The 24971-nt window shown below is 39.0% G+C and overlaps 1 protein-coding gene across 1 annotated transcript; it reads left to right on the top strand.

The window, feature by feature from the left end:
- Positions 1 to 2961: 2961 nt before the first annotated feature.
- Positions 2962 to 22660, top strand: LOC122654786 (suppressor of mec-8 and unc-52 protein homolog 2). The gene is made up of 11 exons (XM_043849034.1): positions 2962 to 3008; positions 3091 to 3231; positions 3359 to 3408; positions 3633 to 3747; positions 5992 to 6040; positions 6172 to 6261; positions 11185 to 11253; positions 11337 to 11460; positions 21100 to 21455; positions 21595 to 21978; positions 22330 to 22660. Exons 1-11 carry the CDS (start codon positions 2962 to 2964, stop codon positions 22612 to 22614), a joined length of 1710 nt encoding a protein of 569 aa, XP_043704969.1. The 3' UTR covers positions 22615 to 22660.
- The last annotated feature ends 2311 nt before the right edge of the window (positions 22661 to 24971 follow it).

The raw sequence follows: 24971 nt of genomic DNA, 5'->3' as shown, positions 1-24971 counted from the left end.
TATTCAAAAGTCATGGGTGGATCTGTAATTAAGCTTTACCTCAGGAGAGGTACGTGTAAACTTCCCTTTGAAAAAAAGTTGAAGAGTTATAAACACATAGAAAAATCGAATAATTGGACTTTTCTAAATTTTGTCCTACAACGTGTCATTGACATAGACATAAAAAAAATCATTCTCAATTGCGAATGATTTTATCTTTAGAGGTTTTCGTAGAAAGTGTAGATCTTGGAGGACTCGAGGGTTATATGTTGAGGATTAGTAGGGGAGATCGTATCCACCTCTAGGAGGGTCTTTATCGTCTCCATTTATCTGCCCCTCCATTTTCTCCATTTCATCTTTTAGGGGGGCAGAAATGACCACCCTACCCCCTGTCCGAACACACTGCCTGGGTGGGGTCCACTCCCCCCCTATCAGATGAAATGGAGGAAATGGAGACGATAATTTCCCGTAAGTGGATCCCTTCTCTACCAGAGTTTAAATTACGACAACCGCCACTTACAGATTGTTCGGTGTGATGGGTTTCTAAGATTATAAATCAACAATCTTGCACTTGCAACGTCCAACTAATTGAAACACTCTTCAATCTCATTGAAAGAGCAACAATTCTAGACATTCCCTTTCTCTATTTCCAATAAAGGATCAGTTGGTAAGGGGAGCTTCGAAGAATGGACGTTTTTTTTTTGTCAAAACCATGTATCACTTCCAGTATACTCATTAGAGAGCTGAGGAGAAGGAGGGCCCCTCGACCTTGAAAGTTAGTAGTTGGAGTAGTACATCATCCTCAATACGGCAAAACAATTGGCGATGCCAAACATTATCGAAGATAAAAATCTTGCCAAACATTATCGAAGATAAAAATCTTTCCATGGCGAGCCTACGCTCCAGGGTTGGCTTAGGGAAGGATTGGCACAACGTCAAATTCCTATTGATTCTATGTTCCAAAGGCGTTGCTTGATGGTGGAAAATCCAACTCACATTTTGCTTTGATCGTCATGGGAAAAAGGATTAGCAAAAGAGTGTTGGTCTTTGCAACTTTATTGATTGGTACTTGTGGCATGTACACAATTTTTGGTTTTTGGGACCAAGACTTGGAGTCCAATCAAGGTATTTCAGGCAACACATCTTTCACATTATGAGTTCCTTCAAGTCCAACGTTCACCAAAACCTTCACCTTCTTCTAGCCAAATCACTGTGTTGTAGAAGCATCTCATTATTGCCTTATTGGAAGAATCCTACTCCATCGTTTTGCAAGCTGAACACTGACGCATCTTAGGATTGCTGACACAGGAGATGAAATGACTGGCCCAACCCCATGAACGACGAAAATTTGCGTTCTCATTTGTTGCCGTTCACATCTAGCCCTTGTGCACCCCACAGATAACACTCTCCTTTTTTGTAATAAAAAAAAAAAATTGGTTTTTTAAATTTGGCATGCATTGTAATAATAAGGGAAAATTTCACGTAGCTCCCCTGAGGTATGACTCATGTATATTTTCATCCGTGAGGTTTGGAAAATTTCACGTACCTCCCCTGTTTTCCAAACTAAGTAACAAAAACACTTAGTCCGTTAACTGTAGACGTTAAACGTTAAAATTGTGTTTTAATTGACCAAAATGCCCACATCTTCCCTAAATCGTTTAGGGTTTGAAAAAACATGCAACTCATCTTCCCCAAACCTGCAAATCCACTTAAATGGATTCAGATTCAGGGAACAAAAAAAGAATTCTAATGGATCGAAAGGAAGACTCAGAAGAATGGTTTTGAAATCCTATGCTCTCATCAAAGAAGCCTTTCTCTTCCATTTTCAGATTTCGGATTCGATGATTTGACCTCTTCTTCCCATGTTGAGAAATTGGTTAATGATCTGAAGAGTCAATCCAATGAAGTGCAAACCTTGCAAAGCACAATGTGGAGAACCATATTATTATTGCCCAGTGTGGGGCTATTGCTCCTTTGATGTCATTGCTCTATTCACCAGCGAAACTAACACAAGAGCATGTTGTCACTGACCTATTGAACTTATCAATAAATGAAGGAATTAAAGCCTCGATTGCTGAGGCAAGAGCTATAGAACCTCTTATCCATGTCCTTAAGTCAGAAAATGCGGGGCCCAAAGAGAACTCTTCTGCAACTTTATTTAGTCTATCGGTACTGGAAGAATACAAGATAAAAGTTGGTCGTTCCAATGCAGTAAAGGCCTTAGTTGATCTGCTAGGCTCTAGCACACTTAGGGGTAAGAAAGATGTTGCTACTGCCTTGTTCAATTTAATCTTTCATGAGAATAAGGCACACATAGTCTAGAACGGAATCTAAAGAGAGCACAGGGTTTCAAAACCATTCTTCTGAGTCTTCCTTTTTCAATTTTTGGTTCGATTCGATTTCTTCTTTCTTTCAATCAACGACGAGCATGAGTCTGGCTTGGGAAGATTCATTTGGACTTTTTTTCTAGAACCTGAATCCATTGAAGTGGATTTGCAAGTTTGAGGAAGATGAATTGCAAGTTTTGGGGAAACAATTTGGAGAAGATGAGTTACTGATTTTTCCAAACCCTAAATGATTTGGGGAAGATGAGGGCATTTTGGTTAATTAAAATACAATTTTAACGTTTAACGTCTAGAGTTAACAAACTGGGTGTTTTTGTTACTTAGTTTGGAAAGTAAAAGGCGTATGTGAAAATTTTTAAACTTCACGGATGAAAATGTACATAAGTCATACCTCAAGGGAGATACGTGAAATTTTTCCTAATACCGACCAGGTATATAACTTATAAGTAGAAAACCATATCCCTCAACCTAAGCAGGAAACTAAGCAGGAAACCCGAAGCCAGGAATCCTGTCCCTCTTCCAAGGATCCACCACCTAGCCTTGTAATCGGGAAGTCCCTGAACTCTAACAAACTAAATAAAGTTTGAGCATTTGGAGATCCTCTTGTATCGTCGATTTGATTAGAATTATCCGGAAGATGTCTTCCTCCAAGAAAAATTACAAAGAGAAGATGATTCGTCGCAAGTATGTAGACTTAATTTCATTCCAGGAAAAACTTGGTACTTGATTTTTCTTGTTAACTTTTCATATCTTCCACTGGTCACAGAGAAGAGAAACAAGAAGAACAAGAACTTCCAAAATATCGAGATCGAGCCAAGGAGCGCAGAGAAGATCAAAATCCTGATTATGAGCCAACTGAATTCGGAGCGTTTCATGCTGTGGCTCCTCCTGGGGCTGTTGATCTACGGTGAGTTCAGCTCTCATATTTGAGTGGAATTTTTTTTTTACTATCTGGAGCTTGTTCTTCAGTTTTCCTTCTGTTGATGTAAAGTAACTTGAATGTCTAAACCACCACGGTGCTGTGTTTTTTTTAGGTCAGCTGATGCGCAAAAAATATCTATTGAGAACAGCAAGTATCTTGGAGGTCCGTTACACTGATTTCAAAAAGTTAAAGAATTTGCTGGGTTGTTAGGTTACTGGCAATATGTTAATTAGATTAGGGAGGTATTTTAATTGAGTCAGTTTTTATGGTTCTTAGCTGTTGAAATCCACGAATATATACATAATCCTATAGCTCTTGACAGTATAACCTTCCCTCTTTTCCTTTGCTGGATGAAATCTTTGTGTTACTGCATGAATTTTCTTCAGGTGACGTGGAACACACACATTTGGTGAAAGGATTGGACTATGCCTTACTTCACAAGGTAAGAAGTGAGATTGACAAGAAGCCAGATGTGGGTGAAGAGACTGATGGAAAGTCTAGGTAAATAAATATTCTCCAATGGTATTACTCTTATGTGAAATGAATGTGAATTCTGTCTCCTGAATTCTACTGGCTTTTGACCTGTTAGTGTATGTTAGAAATTGTTGGCATGCATGGAGTCATGCAGAAATTTTGAAATAATAAATTTAGTTGCTTGCTAGAGCTTAACTGCATTGATCCCTTATCTTTCTTTAGGAACATCTTGATGAGTTATTTTTCTCTAAAATTTAGTTTGAATAATCTGATTATCAACTTAAAAGTCTCTAATCTTCATTGCGAAAAACTTTTTATTTTCTTGTGCTTCTGGAAGAAAGGAAAAACTTGGTACATTTGTATGGAATATGTGCATTCTTATAGGTCACATTGTTCCATAGAGAGTGAAGGAAGGTGGAGGATCAACAATTTCTTATGTTCTTATTTGACTTTCTCTTTCCCGATATTTCCCTGCATTTCGACTTATTGAACTAGTGGAAACCCATTTGATGAATGGAAAACTATTGACAAAACAACAAATTTGGGAACCATCATGGTCTAAGTTGAATTGAAACGTACATAGAATCTAGTTTGGATTAAGGCAAAGAAAGTCAATTGTGCTGATTGTCCGAAATCTTCACAGCCTCAACATCTTGGATTAGACCCTTCCAGTGACAAATGCTGAGTATCCTGCACATAGTTGTCAAGGTTTTGCCAGCGTCCAGGTGCCTTGGTCGCATAGATGGGATCCTAGTAGCCTTTTTGGTGTCACCTTGCGTTCAAGCCCCTTCTAATGCGTCGGGTTTCCTAGACGCTGTGATAACTATGATCCTGCACCTCGGGAAACTATTGCAGGACTCTTTTTTGGGTAAGAAGAACTATTGCAAGAATGGAAAGAACAAAAGTAATGAGCTGGAAGGGCAGGGATTTTTTAATGTTTAAATACACGAGGCAAATTTGGTAGACACATAAGTCAAAACCCCGAAATGAAAATTTTTAGTAGGGATGTAAAGCTGAAGTTCACTGTGGAAACTGAGTTATATAGATGGATATGGATTTTTTGAAGCAAAATGTTTATCAGGGAAGAAATGCAGAATCTTCTGAAATGGTTGGTGCTCAGTAGTGTTCAAACGTTCATTTTTCTCTCTCTATCATCCACGCCCGAGAGATTGGCCATCCCTAAAATATTGTCCAGGGAGATAGAAGAGGGAGAGGCGGGGACAGGGAAAGGGAAATTTTAGGTTCTAAAAGAAAGGAAGTAAAGGGGAGAAAAAAGATCTTTAAAGCAATGAATGACCTATCAAGAGGAGTGTGACGGCTCAGAAAGCACATTGAATACTTGGAGGCTCAAGCTCGAGGAGTTAAAAGTGACTCATCCGATTCCCCGCCCAAGCCCCGGGTTTTGTGAGGTTTGGACATCCCTTCCGGTAAACTTCTTTAAGTTGAACACTGATGCATCATAAAAGAAAGAAGACCAGAAAGGGGGTATTGGTATTCTAATCAGAGATCATATGGGTCAGGCTCGCAGTGCAATATCTGAACCTTTGTTTTTCCTCCATTTTATTGGGAGAAACAATGGTGATGCGCTGTGGTATGTTAGAAGCAATTTCAGAGTGTTGTGATCGGCTTATTATGGAGACAGACTGTAAGAATTTTTTTTCTTTAATCACGGGCATGAACACAAATATTCCGTTATCTGTTCAGCTGGTGATTGAGGATATTTCTTATATAGCCATTTATTTCTTGCAATGTAATTTCCAGTCTATTCATAGAGTGATTAATATTGTAGCTGACTCCCTAGCCAGGAAGGCCCTGCTAGTTTTGAGTAGGACAGTTTGGCCGAATTCCACTTCGTAGTTGACGGAATCTTGTAAGCTGACTTCTACGAGTTATTGTTGTTTTAATGAATGGACGTTCTCTTACACACCCCCCCCCCTAAAAAAAAAAGAAGGAAAAAAAGAAAGTAGTCTATTTGCAGGTCTCAATGGGGGTATAAAGAGTCCACTAAAAATCTGAATTTGAGATAAAAAAGGGGGAAGGGGAAAGAAAAAAGAAATGTTGACAGTGAGTTTTTTTTTGGGGACGTGGAGTTATCTTGAAGAGGTTGGGGTATTCCCTAGGCTAATTGTCAAGTTCTGATTTTCTCTGATATAATGCACCTTTCCTCCCTCTCCCTTCCTTTGTTGTTATTAAACGCTTATAATTTTTTTTTTGCCTGGACTTGTTTCCCCCTTTTCAAATTGACGCTTACACTCAGTTATTCATCAACAGAGTACCGAAGGATGACCAACCAGTGTCATTTCGCACAGCAACTGCAAAGGTGCTTATCTTCTTTAGATTGTATAAATCTCTTATTTATAATGCCATTCACAGCTTGAACAAAAGAACACATTTTTTTTGTTTTGTGGTGACTCAATACTTTACCTTGTGAGTCATGTCTTCTGGTTGCAGTCGGTGTATCAGTGGATTGTCAAGCCCCAAACTATTATCAAGTCAAATGAGATGTTTCTTCCTGGTCGAATGGCATTTATTTTTAACATGGTAGGGATTGAGATTCTTTTATTTTTTGAAATTTTCCTTTTTGGTTGGTAGGTTGTTTTGAATAAATGTATGGTTTTGGTTACTTGATTGTTGGGACTTGTCAAAGTGGAGTTTGTTGGGAACTTCTATTTTCATTTACAGTTGCCTTAGCTTTGCCTGGACTAGTTCTCCTTCTTACACTTTTGATCCCTTTTAACTTCATTGATGTGTTAACGCTGATGGTGTAAAATATTCTTGAAATTCTTATACACATGACACAACGATCTTGCTTTGAGGCAAAACAAAAAGGACACTTAGGACCACACTTCTACACACACAAACATGGAAGCAAGGTTTAAGTATCGGTATCGGGTATCATATCGGAGGGGTGATATTAAGAGTCTAATCGTTTTGACGTATTGTATTAATGTATTGGAGAGGCGCAAAATAGGTTAAAGATAAGCATGTAAATGGTCAAGAAACACATGGAAATGCTAAGGATATATGCAAAACACAATTTTGAAGCATAAAACATTATAAATAAACAATAAATATATTTCATGGATAAAAACTAAAAAATGAGAACAAAGTATGACGAGAATATTACATTCAATAATTATGTATAAATGATAAGGTTGCTTACATGTACTAATACCATTAAGAGTTTCGGGCTTGTTCAATATTAGAGATAAGGAGCAACAACGATGATTTTGTGCACAGACTGACCATACGAGCAATACTGTTCCCAATCTAAATAGTGATGGTGATGCGACTCCCACTCATAGTAGAATTTCAGATCCTCTTCTGCTTCAACTTTTGATCCTTCGTAGTGTAGGTATATGGATTTTCAGCGATCCACAGATCTGGTACTTAAAAGGGGTCATCAAGGACCCATAAATGTCTCCCCCAGTCGGGGATGAACTATAAATTCCATAGGACGGCTGCGGTTTGCCCAGATCGCTGGGCAAGTGTCAAGTTATAGACTGGGAAGCGGTAAGGCACCCAGTCTGTCCGGCCAAAGGCCAGTCTCCTTCTATCTAGACCATTCCTACTTACTATCCTACTAACCGACCCTAATCTAGTTCACTAGGTAAAATCCTAAACTAAGTATGGCATGAAATATATGTGTTGACCCTGAGTCAGATATCTATGCGTTGAATTGGAGAGAATAGGACTTGTGTCAATATGACACTGGTCCTCTTTATTTATAATATCAGGAATAGGGTTACAATGAATACAAAATATAGAAACTACTCAAAATACCCTTATTCCCAATTTACAACACTCCCCTCAAGTGGGTGCATAAATATCATGCATGCCCAACTTGCACACAATAGGACAAAAAACCTTACTAGCCAAACCCTTTGTAAACACATCAGCCAACTGATCTGCTGATTTGACAAAGGGAGTACAAATCAGTCCTTGCTCTAATTTTTCCTTAATAAAGTGTCGGTTGATCTCCACATGCTTCGTTCGGTCATGCTGGACAGGGTTGTGGGTTATGCTAATGGCAGACTTGTTATCACAGTAAAGCATCATAGGCAGTTGGACCGGAACAGTCAAGTCTTGTAAAAGACTTTTAATCCACAACAGTTCGCAAATGCCATGAGACATGGCACGAAACTCTGCTTCAGCACTTGATCGTGTAACCACAGCTTGTTTTTTGTTACGCCAAGTGACTAAGTTACCTCCAACCAAAGTGCAATACCCAGAGATGGACCGTCTGTCATTAGGAGAACTAGCCCAATCTAAATCAGTAAAAGCCTCGACTCGAAGATGATCGTGTGGAGAGAAGAGTATATCCTTTCCTGGTGCTGCCTTCAAGTAGTGGAGTATCGGAATGACTGCTTCCCAGTGTGAGGTGTATGGATCATGCATAAATTGGCTGACCATACTAACAACAAAAGTAATGCTCGGACGTGTATGAGACAGATAAATCAGCTTGCCCACCAAACGTTGATACCGACCTTGTCTACTGGCTCACCTGTTTGACTAGACAGACGAGCATTTGGTTCTACAGGAGTATCGGCTGGCTTACATCCCATCATACCTCTCTCAGTTAAGATGTCTAAGGTGTATTTCCGCTAAGAGAGAAACACACCCTTTGTAGACCGGGCCACCTCAATGCCAAGAAAGTAGAGCAATTGTCCCAAGTCTTTAATCTCAAATTCTCGGCCAAGATACACCTTGAGGCATGTTATTTCTTCAATATCGTCCCCAGTCACCACTATGTCGTAAACATAGACAATTAAGACTGCTATCTTGGTCCCTGTGCGCTTGATAAAGAGAGTGTGATCTGCGTTGCTTTGAGAATAACCAAATGAGATCATAGCACCATGAAAACGGCCAAACCAGGCTCGAGGAGACTGTTTCAGCCCGTATAACGCACACTTGAGTTTACATACCTTGCCATCGGTCTCTGAACTAGCAAACCCAGGAGTAATATCTAGATACACCTCTTCTTCGAGGTTCCCATGTAGGAAGGTGTTCTTCGCATCAAGTTGCTGCGTGGTACACCCAAGTTTGAATTGGAGAGAATAGGACTTGTGTCAATATGACACTGGTCCTCTTTATTTATAATATCAGGAATAGGGTTACAATGAATACAAAATATAGAAACTACCCAAAATACCCTTATTCCCTATTTACAACACTATGTTATTCTAAACTTGGTTGTGGTACATTATGCTAGTTAGACTAACTAATTAAAGCATCAGTAATGTTTTGATTAACGTATTATGACGCCCTACTTAGGCTAATTACTATTAATTAAACCTAATGCTAAATGATTGATTAAGTAATTTATGGAATAATATTTAATCTAGTTAGTGAATAGCTTTTAATTAACGAAGGCTAAATTAATTAATGAATGGACTACACTAGATTAACTATGTCTAAGTGAATGCATTGTTAAAAACCTAATTTAATCTAATGTGCTTGATTAAAACTAGACCTAAAAATTAATTAAGTGTGTTATGAAACCGAATTAGGCTAATTACACTTACTTTATACTAACCCTACATAATGTGTTAAACATGTTATGAGATCCTAGTTAATCTAATGCAGTAAGAATTTAACTAACTTAGTGCTATGTTACTTATTTAATTATCGCTAAGTAACTAAGTGTATGTATAAAAAAGAAAGAGCTACCCGGTGCATTAGGCTCCCGCTATGGCAGGGTCCGGGAGGGGCAAATGTACGCAGCCTTACCCCCTGCTTCGCAGGAGAGGCTGTTTCCAAGTTTTGAACCTGCAACCAATAGGTTGCAATAGCACATTTTAGTATACATATACCTAGTAAATACTTAACATGTAGTGTAATCTTAATGCAGTTAGTATACTTAATGTAAGCTAATATACATACACTTAAATGTAGGTTGCGTACATTTGCCCCTCCCAAACCTGTAGTAGCGGGAGCCTCATGCATTGGGATGGTCTCTTTTTATGTATACTAAGATGTATTATGTTACATATGTATATACCAAGGTTCTAAAACTCGGATCTCGGAACCAACTCGGTTTTGGGAAAAACCGAGTCGAGTTGAGATCTTGGCGAGTTGGTGCTTTTTTTTTCCCGACTTGAAGCCTCATCTCGGTGGGGTTTAGACCTAGTTTGGGTTTGAAACTTGGTATTCAACCTATTTTAGGCCATTTAAACACAATGACACTATCAGATTTTGCAAAAACAAAGTCCAAGTATGAGTTTCAATTCGGACCATAGATTGGTAGGCGATGATGTACTAAAAACCCTACTCTACACATAATTTAGTAATAGAAAGCAAGCAAAACATTCAATTAATAGCTAAACAACTTAAATAAGAATTAGAAATGTTAAAGTGATATATCAAACTGTTTAACAGTGTTACAACTATCATCACATAAAATGACTTTGAATCAAGTATTCAGTCCCCACTAGTGTCACATAGTCTTCCCATGACGTAGTGTTGCTGTAATGTTGCATATAGCGCTCCACAGCAAGCATATAAGAGTTCTGTTGAGTTAGGTAAGTAAATACATAGTAGATGGGTCATTTCCATGGGTCAACCCGAGATCCGAGATCTGGACAAGATGCCTCATAAAAATGGTTCAAAACAAGATCTCGAACCGAGATCCGAGATCCAAAAACCGAGAAACTCAGCGAGATCTCGAACTATGGTATATACTAATATACTTGGTGGATTTTGCTAAGATGTGTATACTAAACTCTATTACTTACAATACTGTGATTAAGAAATCTGGGTACATTAGGGAAAATAAAAAAGGGTTAAGCTGTATTAAAATTTTACTACCCTATATTAACATGCGTCAAAGCTTTATGAAATCTGATTACATTAATGAAATAAGAAATTATCTAATCTATTTTAAACATCCCTAAGTAAACATACTGAATGGACCTCTTGGGACCCTACCAGACCCTGCAATAGCAGGAGCCTTGTGCACTGGGGCACTCTTTTTATTTTTTTATTTTAAGAGAGTCTCGGGTGATACTTTTACTGCTGCTGGCTCTGTTTTAAGTTCTGCAGGTAAGTATCGAGGTAGGTTTCTTAAGTATCGACCCATATCGAGTGATACAAATCATATTGGCTGATACAGGTCCATGCAGTACATTACTTTTTTTTTAAACGTATCGATGCTTGCTGATATAGATACGATACACACTGATACTTAATACCTTGCATGGTAGCATCTTGAAGTGTCTGTCATGCCGTACCCCATCTTGTTTGCCACCTCGCTTAGAGTTTTTTCTTTGTTTTGGTGGGTGGGTGGGTTTTTTTTTTTAAAGGGGGGGGTGGGGATGTATTTTTCAGATTTACTGAAAGGAACGTTGCATTTCCTAGTTAAATCCATGCATGTATGAAATATGAATGTCTATTTCTAGTACTGTTGAGATGCATTTCATTATGTTATTTGAAACAGTTTAAACCTGAATCTTTTGTGCATCCTAGGAGGACAATTTTTCTCATGATATTCCAACTACTCTGCATAGAAGCAGAGCAGACTGCCCAGTTCCAGAGGTAATATTCCTGATGCTCTTGAAATGCAATTGTCCCATTTAGTGATGGTTGAATAAGTTGATAATGATTCTGATTTCTTACAGGAAATGGTCACTGTCAGCGTTGATGGTTCTGTGCTGGACCGTATTGCTAAAATTATGTCATATCTCCGCCTTGGATCATCCGGGAAGGTTCTAAAGAAAAAGAAAAAGGATAGGGATGTGAAAGGTATGAGTTATTTTGTTAGTTATGTATTGTGTTACAATTATATTTTGTGTGCATCATGGAAGGTGCCGTCGCTTAGTGTAATGGTAGAAAGTTTCGGCTGCCTGTATGAATTTGTAGGTTGGATTCTGAGGGCAGCCACTTTTTGCAAAAAATGCCAAAGGTTAGGAGTTAGGGCTGACTCCAGTCCACCTTTCCTGGGGTCCTGCACAACAGGGACTTGCATTGGATTACATCCCAACATAAATACCATTTTTGTTCATGTCATAATGGGATAACAAAAATGGCAATTAATTCGATCACATTAAATTTAAGTTTCATCTTCTTGATGAGAACTTTCCCTCATTGAAAATTCAAACTGTATTCCCACTAGTATGAGTTGGTTTGTGCCCAGCTGTGGATGGCAGGGTCGCAGGGATTTCCTTTGCTTATTGGCTTTATCATCTGTGTACTTTTTTGTTGAACATGTCATTGTCTCTCCCTATGGACAATAATGAAGTCAATTATCATTTGGACTGAAAAGTAATAGATGCATCTGAAACAGGGAATAGAGACATTCACCAATCCGATAGGATTGTTTGGTCAATGAATTTTTGGTGCTATTTCCCCATCAACAAACTGCTAACCAGATGTTTGACTGCACTATCTGAGATTCTGCTCATCCCTCACTGGAGGTCATAGCTTTTACTTGTCAGGGTTTATCTCATTGGGTTATCACAATCGAGAGCTTTTACATCCATATATACTGATCATATTGTCAGATGATGGTATACTGTTTCTTGATCATGCACGTGTGATGTGGAAATCATGCAGCTTAGACGCTTCCTTTAGGTTCTATCTTAAAAGTTGATTCTGGTCCTCTTGGGAATCTAGATTAATTATGTATATGGGGAGCCTTGGGCCTTGAACCTTCAGGAACTACATGGGCGCTGCACTATTTCTTTTATAACTCTCACTTTTGGTGAGGGGAATACTGTCGTGGGAAATGATGACAATTCTTCAGGGATTATGATTTTCAGTTTCAGATGTGGTGCCTTGAATATGTCATTATGTCAATTTACTAATGGAAAGAAATGCAAATTGCAAGGATTGGTTTGCTCACTAGGAATTCTGGTGGATCTTGGAGAGACTCACTTGCTAAGAGAGGTTCACTTGTTGGTTTTCAACTTGCACCCTTAGTTACATTGGAGGCTCAGTATAAATTTTGGTGAATCATGGAGACTCACTTGGAGAGGGCAGGATGTTAGCTGCCGTATATGATACCTTGTTCCAGTGAATTTAATGATCTGTAGGATCTTAGAAGATTTCCTACAACTAGTGGATTTTCAAGGGAAACACAAGAGGCCAAAAGATTCTAAATAGCATGTGGGTAATGAGCTCAAGGGGATTTATGAGGAATTCCAAAAATGAGTATAGAAAGATTCCAGAAATCAGATCTAAATTTTGACAACTTTACATAAGGGGGAGGCATGGGCTTGAAGAATAGAAGGGGAGAGACCCCATGAATTTACAATAAGTCTATTTCTAGGGGAATCAATACACAGGGAGGGAGACCTAGAAATCTTGGATTGGACTTCAAAGAGAATGGAGTTCCAAAGGGCCTGCACGATAACACTTCTGTTTCTTTATTTCTCAGTTTTTTTTGGTTCCTGGAAACAAAAAAAGAATAGAAATCCATTTGTTAACACCGGTTCTTTTTTTGTTCCTGGGAATGAACCAGGACAAAAAAATTGTTGAGAAATAGAAACAAAGAAGCTCCAATTTGAAGCTTCTGTCCCAGAAATAAAAGGAAGAAATAAGGGGGGGGGGGGAGTTGCTCTTTAATGAGTACATGGTTAATTTGATTGGCAAAGCAGTAATTTCATGTTCAAAATAAAACACCACCTCCAACATCGCCGCCACCACCACAACCTCCACCATCGCCACCACCACCTCCACCTCCACCTCCACCGCTGCCACAGCTGCCGCCACCTCCACCACTGCCGTCACCACCATTGCCACCACCACCATGGATGGTTTTTCTGAAGTGAAAGATGCTGCGTTTACTGAAGGGAAGAATTGGTTGTTCCAGAAATTTTTGAATATCAAGGACTGGATAAACCTAAATCAGACCTACCACAGAATGAAAGTGCCACAAATCAAGGAATGGATAAAGCTAAATCAGATGAAACAGTCGCAAATCAAGGTGGAGAAAATGACTAGAGCTCCAAACAATGACTGTAATATAAGTGTTGTTGTGTTATCAGTTTCCACTGCAATGGATTGATAGTCGTCAAAAACCTATTGTTTTGGCTCTATCTGCTTGATGAATGGCAAGCTGTTACCACTCGGTACTGCACCTTGGACTGCAACAACCAAAATTTGGTGAATGAGCTTTGCTAGGACGACTTATTAAAAATGAGAAATTTATTACCTTTCTCTCATATGTGGGATTGTAGTCCTTTGCCTAACCTGCAACTTTCTCTCACAGAAATTTGGTGGCAATGGTGGTGGCAGTGGCGGTGGAGGTGGTGGATATTCAGTGGTATTTTTGAAAATTTATAGAAGTTCCAGAGACAGAAATTATTGTGCATAACAAATACGTTTCTGTTTCTTTTCTGGTCAGAAATAGAAATGACTGAGTTACTACGCATTTACCAAAAGCATTTTTTGGTCCAGAAATTTTGCCCAGAAACAGAAATACAAAATGCTATTTCTGGAATAGAAACATGGCCCAGAAATAGAAGTGTTACCGTGCAGGCCCAAATTTGCTAGAAAGATCTAGCCTTGGAGGTCCATCTTCTAATGTGATGCTCTAGCCAGATATGGGAGATAGCAGCACCAAAAGCTGATTTTGCCACCGTATCGCAGCAGGATTTCCCAGCGAAAGTCATGTCTACCCAGATCCATTCATTCTCTGTGAAAAAGGGCAGAATCCTTCTTCTTCTAGGCCAACATTTGGCCAGTAAACCATTCCAAATTGCCAAGGAGTAAGGGCAGTTGAAAACTAGGTGATCCGCATCTTCAGAGGCATTCCAACAATGGCAGCATTGGGGAGAGACTGCAATCTGCTGGCGGATAAGGGAAGACTACATGGGGAGGTAACGTTTGAAACTTGCCAGACTGTGAAGCTGTGGCGAGGGACGTGGCGCTTAAACCAGACCAACTTGCGCCAGAATTTAATGCATCCACGAGCCCTGATGAGGTCCCAAGCCAATTTGTTGTTCATTCTTATTCCTCCTCTCGTTATTTCTCCTTCCATTGTTTCCTTCCTCTGTTGCCTTGGTCTGTTCTAACAGAGTTTACAGCCCCATGCGTTGGCATCGATCTCTACTGAGATGCTTCAGATCGGTTTGTGATTTTAAGAAACGTTCTCTATGATAGAAACATAGTTGTCAAGGCGTCGCCTCGCGTCCAGCCACCTTGGTGCCTAGGCGGACGCCTTGGTCGCCTTGCGTTTAGCCCCCCCCCTCCCCCCCCCTCTCAACGCCTTGGGTCCCCTAGGCGCTTTGACAACTATGGATAGAAACGATTCACCTTTCACAATTTCAAGTTAAGACCTGATCTCTGCTGAAAGTTTAGATCAGAACTTGAAATCTGGTTCTTGGGTTTTCGCTAGATCTAGTTGCAGAAATGATCTCCGTTATATTCCTTGTTGTTTGAGTTCGTTACTAGTGGAAAACAAGAGGCTATTGGGTGAGCTACTTTTCAGTTGATTAGACTTTCATAGGAGAGAGATCTCTCAATCCAAACAGGGCTGGTTCTATTGCCCTTTAAAATCTGTTGAGACAAAGAAGAAGATTATTATTTCTTCTTAATTGGTTTGAAGGATAGATCCTTGATATTACAAATAAACCCCTGATTCTTAAATTGCTTTCCAGAATTGTCTTTCCTTTTAGATATAATTCCATATTGTTCCCCAAATTCTGTTAGTTACTCCTAAAAGATTGCTTTACTTCAAATATCATTGATTTGCCATTGATCCTTTTATTCGAGTTATTTACTATTCTTGTGGGCCCATAAGGAAGCGTTTGGTTGCGTAAATCTTTTGGATGTGGTCTGATTGTGGATGGTCATCCACTTGAATTACCATTTGTTGAATTGTAATTCTAGAAAATAAACTGTTTGGTTATCATGATTCTGTGAAGTGATTCTTCCTGAAAAACTGTTTGGTTATCCTGAGTCTGTCAGTTGGATTCACCCTGAATCTATTTGAAAAACTATTTGATTACGCTGAGTCTGTCAGTTGGATTTACCCTGAATCTACCTGAATAACTGTTTGGTTACCCTAATAAGTCTGTCAGTTACTAAACCTTACATTTAAAAGTATAAGACACATTAACAAAAAAAAATACTATTACCATATTAATGTTCTCAAATAATTAATTAAATCCAATTACCACCCAACCTTATATAACCTAAAATTATTAATATGTCATTGCTATGTGTGAGTGTGAGCTTAGGTGTAGGGGCAGTAAGGAGTGGGGGTGAGTGTGTGCTCAGGTGTAGGGGCAGCAAGGGGTGAGGGTGACTATGTCAGTGTTGTCTTCAGGTGTAGGGGTAGCAAGGGGTGGGGGTGAGTGTGTGCTCAGGTATGACAACATAGAGGGTATGACTCAGTCTGACTCAAGAGCTTTCATTTTATAAGTGAAACAACAGTTCAGATTCCCCCAAGCCTCACCCTATTCTGATGGGTAAATCAGTTCACTTCAAGATAAGAAATAAAATAAGATGCTACTGCTACATGAGAGTCGTGATGGAGTCGAACCATCATCTCCTGGGAACAAACCCAGGTGCTCTTCCTTTTGAGCTAGAGACTCACCTACCTACATAAACCATGTCACAAAAACATATAGCAACTGAACAAAAGCAAAAAAAAAAACATTTGAAGCCAACCCACAAATCCAACATCATTTATTTTCTGCTGTTCTTCCTTATTACCTAATTGCCCAGCCATACTCAATACCATCACCTTCTCCTGATCATTCTTTTTATTTAATTTAATTTTCTATTTGGTTCTGCACTAAGAGACACCTTCTCCCCCACATTCTCATCTTCCTTGTGAGAGATGATGTAATTGGTCTTGGCCTTGGCCTTGGCCTGGGCCTGTTCTTTGTCCTTAATGAATTAGGCTTTTAGCTTAAAAGAAAATCATAATATGCCTCATATCCATCAAGTTTATAAATAAATATAAAGAAGAACAACAGAAAATATCCACAGGATCCTACATAACCATGCTATAACCATGCTACCATCATGCCAGTGCAAGTTCATCTACTACAACATAACAATCAGCAATGGATAGCGAGCAGTGTGAACTGATTTGTCAGCAATAGAGCTTGCTGGAGTATGTAGAAATCCAAAGTACATATTACTTTGCTAAAACTGATGAATAATAAAACTAGAATACATTATTCCTCAATTAGAATTCCTGTTGAATGAAGACAAAACCCAATGTATGCCATAAAAGCAACAATAAGTGTATTTATGTGTGACATTTTTTCTCACGTAGGATCTCAACAGTCAATATTCTTATTCAGTGTTCAAAGTGTGAAGCATGATGTGTGGCAGTTGGAGCACCAAACATGGAGTCAATGGCACCAAAACCTTGATGCCCATCAAACTACCATAGCTTGAGGAACTAAAAACAATCTCACAAACAAGAACCATAGCTTGAAATTGAGCACATGGACAAGATTAAACTAAGTTCAGAGTTCCCTTTTAAGAAGAGAAACTTATTAAAAGACAAAGAAGGGGATGGAGCCCAAGGCCACCAAGGCCAGTACAAAACCTACAACTTGCAGAAAAGTCTAAGAACTAAAGCAAACAATCTCATAAGTCTCTCAGATGGCCCACAGGCCAAGTGGTTTAAGGCATCAGAAACTGGTCCTTATCCCTCAGGACCGGCCAAGCACTAGCCTTAATTATAACCAGTTAAAGTCTCTGAGTAAGTTAAGAAGTTGAAAATACAAAGTCTATGTTGGCCAACTCACTCTCCATTTACGAGTAGTTGGTGTGTTTGGCATCACCATATAATTTTTAATGTTTTTTGTTTGTTTATATAACCTCACAGGCTCACATTAAGCCCAAAAAGGTATGTGAGTAAGCACACACGTTCATTTTTAGGAAGCCTAATCATGGCCACTTGTCAAGTTGTCATGCCTCAGGGCCCACCTAATCATCCATGAAATTGTTTGAACAATTTTCTTCTTGGGCCTTCAAGGCCAGAGTCAGACCAGCAAAAGGATCTTAAAGCTATTCTTGCACTTTCTACTTATCTTAAGCTTGTGTAGAGGTGTCAAAGATTTGTATCAGAAGACATGACAAAATTTCAACAAATTCTACCCAAAGTCTACAATGGCTAGGCTCATTATAATCGGAAATTATAAGAAGTGCAAATTACATAGGAAAAGACAAAAAGAATCACTCAATTCAGATATTCTCAGAGACAATCCTCACCAAAACTGTAAATCATTAATCTGAAATTCCATCACAAACATATTATTGTCTAAGAAAGAAGAAGCAACTCAAAACCATCTCGATTTAGACAAGTTAGATACCAAACAGCAATTATATTTTGAAAAAGAAAACAGAACAATAAAACGAAACGAGATTTGGGCATTTGAAACAAAGAGTGGGTGAACTCCACTATTATAAGATCAAACCAATATCCGAAAAAAAGAAGAGCTGGAAAAGAAAAATCCAGAGATGTCTTGGCTTTTCAAATCCCGGCAGGTGGATTTCTGCCCTGATTGCTCTTCTACATTTTGTCTCACTCTCTTACCTCTCAATTCACATTTTCTTACTTAATTTCACACTGAAGTCCATGATATGGTTTCCTACTCAGAGCTCAAATTAAACAAGTAACAACATAAAATCAGGTTCTCCACCTATCAATATCTAGCTAGTGAACATTTACATATCTAAATACTCATCGAGATGAAGAACAGGAAATTAGATGAATCAACTTTAAATTCACAGTCCAACACATCCATAATCTACAGATAATATAAAAACTGAAATAAAAATTAAGGAATTTAGCCAATGAAAAATACGTCGAAGATGAATCTGTCAAGAATGAAGCGTATTGTTGGAAAGAACAGAACGAAGAAGGGAAGAGCAGCAAAATCTTCATAGACAGGGTAAGATTCCTCCTCCCAGTTGATCGAACCCATGCCTAAAATTTTACAGACCTAGGTTCGATCTTGCAGAATGGAAGGAAACAAAAAAAGGAAAAAGAAAGAAGGAATTTACGAAGAATGAAATATCAAGGGCCGTTAGACGAAGGAATTGATTCAGAAATCGATCGATGGAATAATGGGGAATATCCATCCTCTTTAACCAGCAACAAGGAAACAGAGAAGAAAAAAAAAAAAAAAAAAAAAGGAAATACAAAAGAGAAGAATGAAGAGCCAGAGAGAGACCACCGAGCATACCTGCAATCCAAAACTTGACAAAGCCCTATACCCAAGTATCTCTGCTCCAAAAATCCCTGCAATCCAAAAAAACCTAAAAATAAAAAACCCTAAATCTTAGAGAGAGGGAGAGAGACCAGATAACGAGAGAGATAGAGGGATAGAGAATACTGCTCACCCTTGCTTTCAACGATTTCCAAGTTAGGAGATAGAGAGACAGAGAAGTCGCAAGCAGCCAAGCACCTCCATCTTGCAGGTGTTCTTCTTCTTCGTGCGTCGAGAGGCACAAGGAGCTTTTCGGTTTTTTTTGTCGAGGGCTCTTGTGATTTTCGAATTAGGGTAATCCGAGATATGGATGATAGTATTTATGTTAAAGCTGTGAATGATCATCCATATCTGAGTTTACCTAAAGAGGTGAACTCAGATGAATGATCAAGTTTAGTGTAAAAATCAGAATTATACAATTCTTGTAATCCATTGGAATTAGGCAACCAAACGGTTTTATTAATTTAGAATTATGGTCCGACAGAACGCCGTTCTGTTGATTTACGCAACCAAACGCTTCCTAAGGGATCCAATTTGAGGGATTCGGAACCCAAGATTGCATCACTTCAATATTTGATCCAATGGCTAGTTCTTGATAATCAAGCCACTGATTCTTCAGTTATTGATGGTCTGGGTTCCCGGTGGAATAGACTTGTCCTTGAGTTATGTTATTGTTCAGCAATATTTGATCAACTTGATCCTCCCTTAGCAGTCAGATGTAGAGTTCTGGTGCCCTTTCTGATCAGTTGAATAAAATTTTGACGTGGAGATTTTTCACATCAAGGAAGTGATGTGGGTAATGATTAAATTTAAAATTATTGATGTGGGATAATAAGCTCTATCATAGTAGGCTTTCCTCCTATTGTAATATCCTCTTGAGGTTCAATGACGTCAAGTGAACCATCTTCTAGTTCCTCTTTAGCTTCCTTTTTGTCTTCTCAGATTCTTCTGCTGTCTGGAGTGCCATCTCCTATAAGGCTGCTTTAAGTATTTTGTTATGTTCTAGAAGATCATCAGTAGGGAGATGCATCTTATGAAAGCTGCCATGATTCCGAAATTCTCACCTCAAAGTTCTTGGTACCCAGCTTTGGCTTCAAATTGCCCTTCTTTCTCAAGTGTTAAAGTTCACGAACTTGAGATTGAAGAGCAAGGAGGATATTTATATCGAACTCCATAAGCTATGATCAAATTAATTATGTTCAAGTCTGATACGAAACTGATGCAGGCAAGGAACCAAAAAATCATAAGCCTGCAGGTATTGGGCCCAAGGAAATTGATGAGGAAGATCCCCAAAACAGAGTTTTCACAGAGAAGATTCCAGAAATAAGACGAATTAATGATTCAATCCACAGTAGAAGTTCCAAATGGGATGTCTTATTAAGTGATTACAACTTCTGATAAGTTGTATCCAAAATTAAAATTAAGAGAAAAGAGAGAGAGAGTTTGTAAACATTTGAAAAAGAACCGCGAACAAAATTTAACTTCCCATGACTTACAGAAGGCCAGAGCTTCTATTCACTAACCAAAATGATGCTTAATGGTAAGTTTTGACCTTCCAAAATGAGCAGGGATGGAAAGTGATGGAAATAGCCAACTGTACTATATTATATGATGGTCCCAAACTCCAAAATCTATTCAAGTGGCCAGTGCTTGATAACCAAGGGATTGATTCTTCAGTTGGGGATGCTCCGGCATGAGAATCTTTCTGTTGAAGGTGCCGCTTGCCCCAACAGTGAGGACCATAGACCATGGTTCGTTATCTTGGGATTGGATCAGCCGAGGCCGATCCCGAATGTTAACCGATCCACTGGTACGACCTAAGGGTAAGAAAGTAATAAAAGCCGATTGTTATTAAAAAGCAGGGGTAATTCTGTCCAAGCCAGACTGATTCAGGGCGATCCGGATCAGTATCGGATCGGTATTGGCCGAGACTGATCCCGGTCCGATTTCCAGTACCTTAAACCATGCCTTGGACTGTTGTGGCCAGATCCCCCTTTGCTCCCCTTCTTCTAATCTTCCATCAACACACCTCCAGGGGGGGATCCAATATAACCGCATTGTAGTGTTGTCTATATTACCCTCCTTCTTCTGGCATTCCTTGCATATCATCAGTCTTTTAATATAACATAAGCTTTTCATTTCCCAGCATCCACCCCCTCCCCCAAGAAAAAAGGAAATATTAAGTGGTGGTTTATTATTACAGGGAAGATTTCTGCTGTTAGCAATGAATATGATGAAGATGAGAAGCCATCACAGCCTGATGGTGGAATATCAAAACAAAAGACTGAAAGAGAGTCCACACTACCACAGCCACTGCCTCGCCAGAACAATCTTGATTTCAGAGAGACACAGGTCCCGAGTGTTGCTAGAGCTGAAGAAGAAGACATTTTTGTAGGGGATGGTATTGACTATGCCATCCCCAGTAAAGATATGAGCCAAAGTCCAATTTCGGAAGATATGGAAGAGTCTCCTCGAAATAGGGAGAGACAACCATATTTCAGTGAACCTGCTTATGGCCCATTGCCACCACCTGAACCTCTGCAGGATTGGCATCAAACGGTGAGTTTGTCATGCAATTGGTTTAGTGAACTTTGTTGGGAAACTTGAATCTAAGTTTCACACAAAATTTACAAAACCCATTCTTATTATCCACTCTGGCTATTCTTTCTTGATTTGATTGTTCTTTTTCTTTCTGCAGAATGGTTATGATACAATGCAGACACAAGTAGTGGCAGGTGGCTTCCAAGGGGAGTGGCAGGACTACCAGTATGCTGAACAACTGGCATATCCTGAACAGTATCTCCAGGAAAATATGCCAACCTATGATGTGCAGGCAGGCATAAATGTGCCACATGACCCTCGCTTCATGACTCAAGAAGAGAAGGATCGGGGCTTAGGGTCAGTTTTCAAGCGCGATGACCAAAGGCTTCAGCAACTTAGAGAAAGGGATGCTCGTGAGAAGGATCCCAATTTCATTTCTGAGAGTTATTCTGAATGTTATCCTGGGTACCAAGAATATAATCGTGAAGTTGTGGACAGTGATGATGAAGACGACTTGTCAAAAATGGATATGGGTGGTCGGGTAAGACATTTTCTCTAAAATTATTTATTCATTGAACTATCATTGATGCTTCTATAAAACTCTTTTGTTCAGATATATAAACTATGTGAGCTGTCACATATCTTAAATTACCTGACAAATTGACTGCAGTCCAAAAATGTATGCTGTTAGGGATATGAAACCTGCTGGAGAAATATGACTGATCTCTTCTGTGTGCTTGTACCCTCAATATATAGGCAGACTATTCTTTAGTTACACTGAATTTTTTTTTCCAACTTTAATGTTTGCTATTGGTGAAAATTCTCACCAAAATGGGAATCTTTAATGTAACCCGACACTTGGTGTTAATGTTGATGGAACTTTTCAAATCAGGCAAAGGGTCGTCTTCATCGGTGGGACTTTGAGACAGAGGAGGAATGGGCAACATACAATGAGCAGAAGGAAGCAATGCCAAAGGCTGCATTCCAGTTTGGTGTGAAGATGCAAGATGGTCGCAAGACGAGGAAGCAAAACAAGGACCAAAAGCTCACCAATGAGTTGCACAAAATTAATAAGATCCTTGCAAGGAAGAAAATGGAGAAGGGTGAGATCCATGATGATGGTGGGATGTACGATGATGATGATGATAAGCAACCTGGAAAGAAGCTTCGAATATAAATCTTGGTGATTAGGTTCTCTAAAATATATAGTACTGTTCTTTGTTGGACACTTGGTCATGAAAATAGATCTATTGAATATCTATGAAAAGTTCTCATTTTCTTTACTTCCAAATTTGTTGTTTCTCTTTTTCTATTTTATTGTTTCTTCTCTCTTTCTCATGCAAATGGATGCAAGTCAGAGATGGAATAATGGCTAAAAGGCCAATTGTAGTTACCCGGCCCTTGTATGACTAGTAATATTAGGTTTGCGGTGCATATGTGACCTGTCAGAGGATTGAAGTAACTCGTCTTGGTTGATTGAGTGAGATCACCGATTCTCAGGCTTGCTGGGATATAAGACCTGAATGAAATGGATTGTTATAAGTTCATGAACTATTCCATTAAATCCACTGTCGTAGCATTACACGGAAACACCAAACCTTCCTCTTCAGGAGAAAACCCATCAGAACAGGATAAGGTGGGTGATATTCAATTTTGAGAACAAGCCTAAGTCCTTTCAAAGTGTACCAGTTTGATCCTTCATTTGTCTCTATTTATTTATGGGAGTAGTTTTCTTGGACGGTAAATCCATTTTTTGAATTCATGGATAACAGAAATATCTCCCACGCCGCAAGTTGGATTAGACTGAAATTTTATGGATTGATAAACCCTAAATTTCTTTATTCACATATCAACTTTCAATCTGGAGTCTGGACAGAGTTGGCGTCAGAAATCAAATGAGAAAATAAAGTTAATTGATAATATAAGGGAAGGATGCTAAGATATGGGTGGGTGTATGGATTTTTATCGCCCCCATACACGATCTCCCATTGCACCTTCAGTGCACTCCTGGTTGCTCATGCATGTGGATAATTCGAGTCTGACAGTCCAAATCAAAACCCCCACAAATTAACCTCAAAATATTTAAATCCAAATTCTCCTCCATTCAACTTCTCTCCTCTCCATGAATGACGGCCAAATCAGAGTCCGTCCATTCAACTTCTCTCTAGTTAACGGATTCGGTGTTTTTGTTACTTAGTTTGAACCTCAGGGAAGGCGTGTAAAAATTTTCAAAGTTCACGGGTGAAAGTGTACTTAAGGCAACCGTTAGGGGAGGTACGTGAAAATTTTCAAACCTCATAAGTGAAAGTATAATTAAGGCAAATCTTAGGAGAATTATGTGCAAATTTTCAAATCTCATGGATGAAAGTATAATTAAGGCAAATCTTAGGTGAATTATGTGAAATTTTCCAAAACTCATGGGTAAAAATGTAATTAAGGCAAACCTTAGGGGAGGTACGTGAAATTTTCCCAAAAATTAGATGATATGTAATTCAAGCACTTTGATTTTGCCATGTGGCATGGCTAATTGGAAAACTCTCTGTATTGGTCACCTTAAATTGCATGTTTCCTTGTCTTCGAAGTTATAGAACTATTCAAAATTTGATTTATTTATGTTTTTCAATTTCCTTTTGGGAGAGGGATTAACAACCTAGAAGTGTGTAATAGAAGTTTACACGTTAACATTTTATTGATTGTTGGATCCCTTCTTTATGAGTCGTTATTCCCTCCAATTCTTTGTCCTCTTCAACTCTTCCAATTTTTCACATGGGGGTGGAAATTACCATCTTACCCCCTTGTTCGAAAATACTGACCAAGATGGGGTCCCCTCCCCCCTGTTAAAGGAATTGAAGGAATTGGAGATGATAATTATTCCTTCTTTTATATTTCAACCGTTCAACCAATCATGATTAAGATGTAGCGAGAAGGATCTACTGATCAATAAAATGTTGTGTATATCATCCCCTATTTCTCGATGGAGAGGGGAGGGGGGATCTAGATCCTCTACAACATGCTGCACTGCTGCCCCAACGGCCCCATATTGTGCAGACACAGGGCCGCATGCAATGACCACCTTACCCCTATGCCCGAATGGGGGTAAGGTGATCATTGCATACAACCCTATGTCTACACAGCACGGCTGTTGGGCAGCACGCGATAGAGGATCTAGATTGAGGGGAGATAGAGAAAGGGTATAGGTGTATAGCGGCCAATGCAGTTGCAATAATTGATAGGTTGAATAAGACTGTTGAGTTTCTACAAAAAAAAAAAAAAATAAGACTGTTGGGTGATTTACTTTTAGAATTGTCCCTTTTAAGTATATTCCCAGAGTTTGTAACAGTGTGGCGTGTGGCTGACTCTGTAGCCAGAATTCACTATCCATCTAGGATCTTTGCAATTTTGATCTCATGTGTTCCACATGTTTAAAAAAAATGAAAAAGAAACCAAAAAAAAAAAAAGAGGCTGTGTGTACGTTTTCCTTTCCAAAAAAATGTTAAATGGTTATGCCTTCCCAAAAGAAGAGAAAAATTCACC

The sequence above is a fragment of the Telopea speciosissima genome, chromosome 3, assembly GCF_018873765.1.
Source record: "Telopea speciosissima isolate NSW1024214 ecotype Mountain lineage chromosome 3, Tspe_v1, whole genome shotgun sequence".
Lineage (NCBI taxonomy): Eukaryota > Viridiplantae > Streptophyta > Magnoliopsida > Proteales > Proteaceae > Telopea > Telopea speciosissima.
The sequence above is the reverse complement of the archived record's forward strand: the minus strand, read 5'-3'. Positions and strand labels throughout refer to the sequence as shown.

Excerpts from the sequence above, each read along its gene's own strand:
- LOC122654786 (XM_043849034.1), top strand. The coding sequence starts at position 2,962 with ATGTCTTCCTCCAAGAAAAATTACAAAGAGAAGATGATTCGTCGCAA. Across the intron at positions 6,041-6,171 it reads TTCGCACAGCAACTGCAAAG|TCGGTGTATCAGTGGATTGT; the intron begins GTGCTTATCTTC and ends TTCTGGTTGCAG. Across the intron at positions 21,979-22,329 it reads AAATGGATATGGGTGGTCGG|GCAAAGGGTCGTCTTCATCG; the intron begins GTAAGACATTTT and ends TTTTCAAATCAG.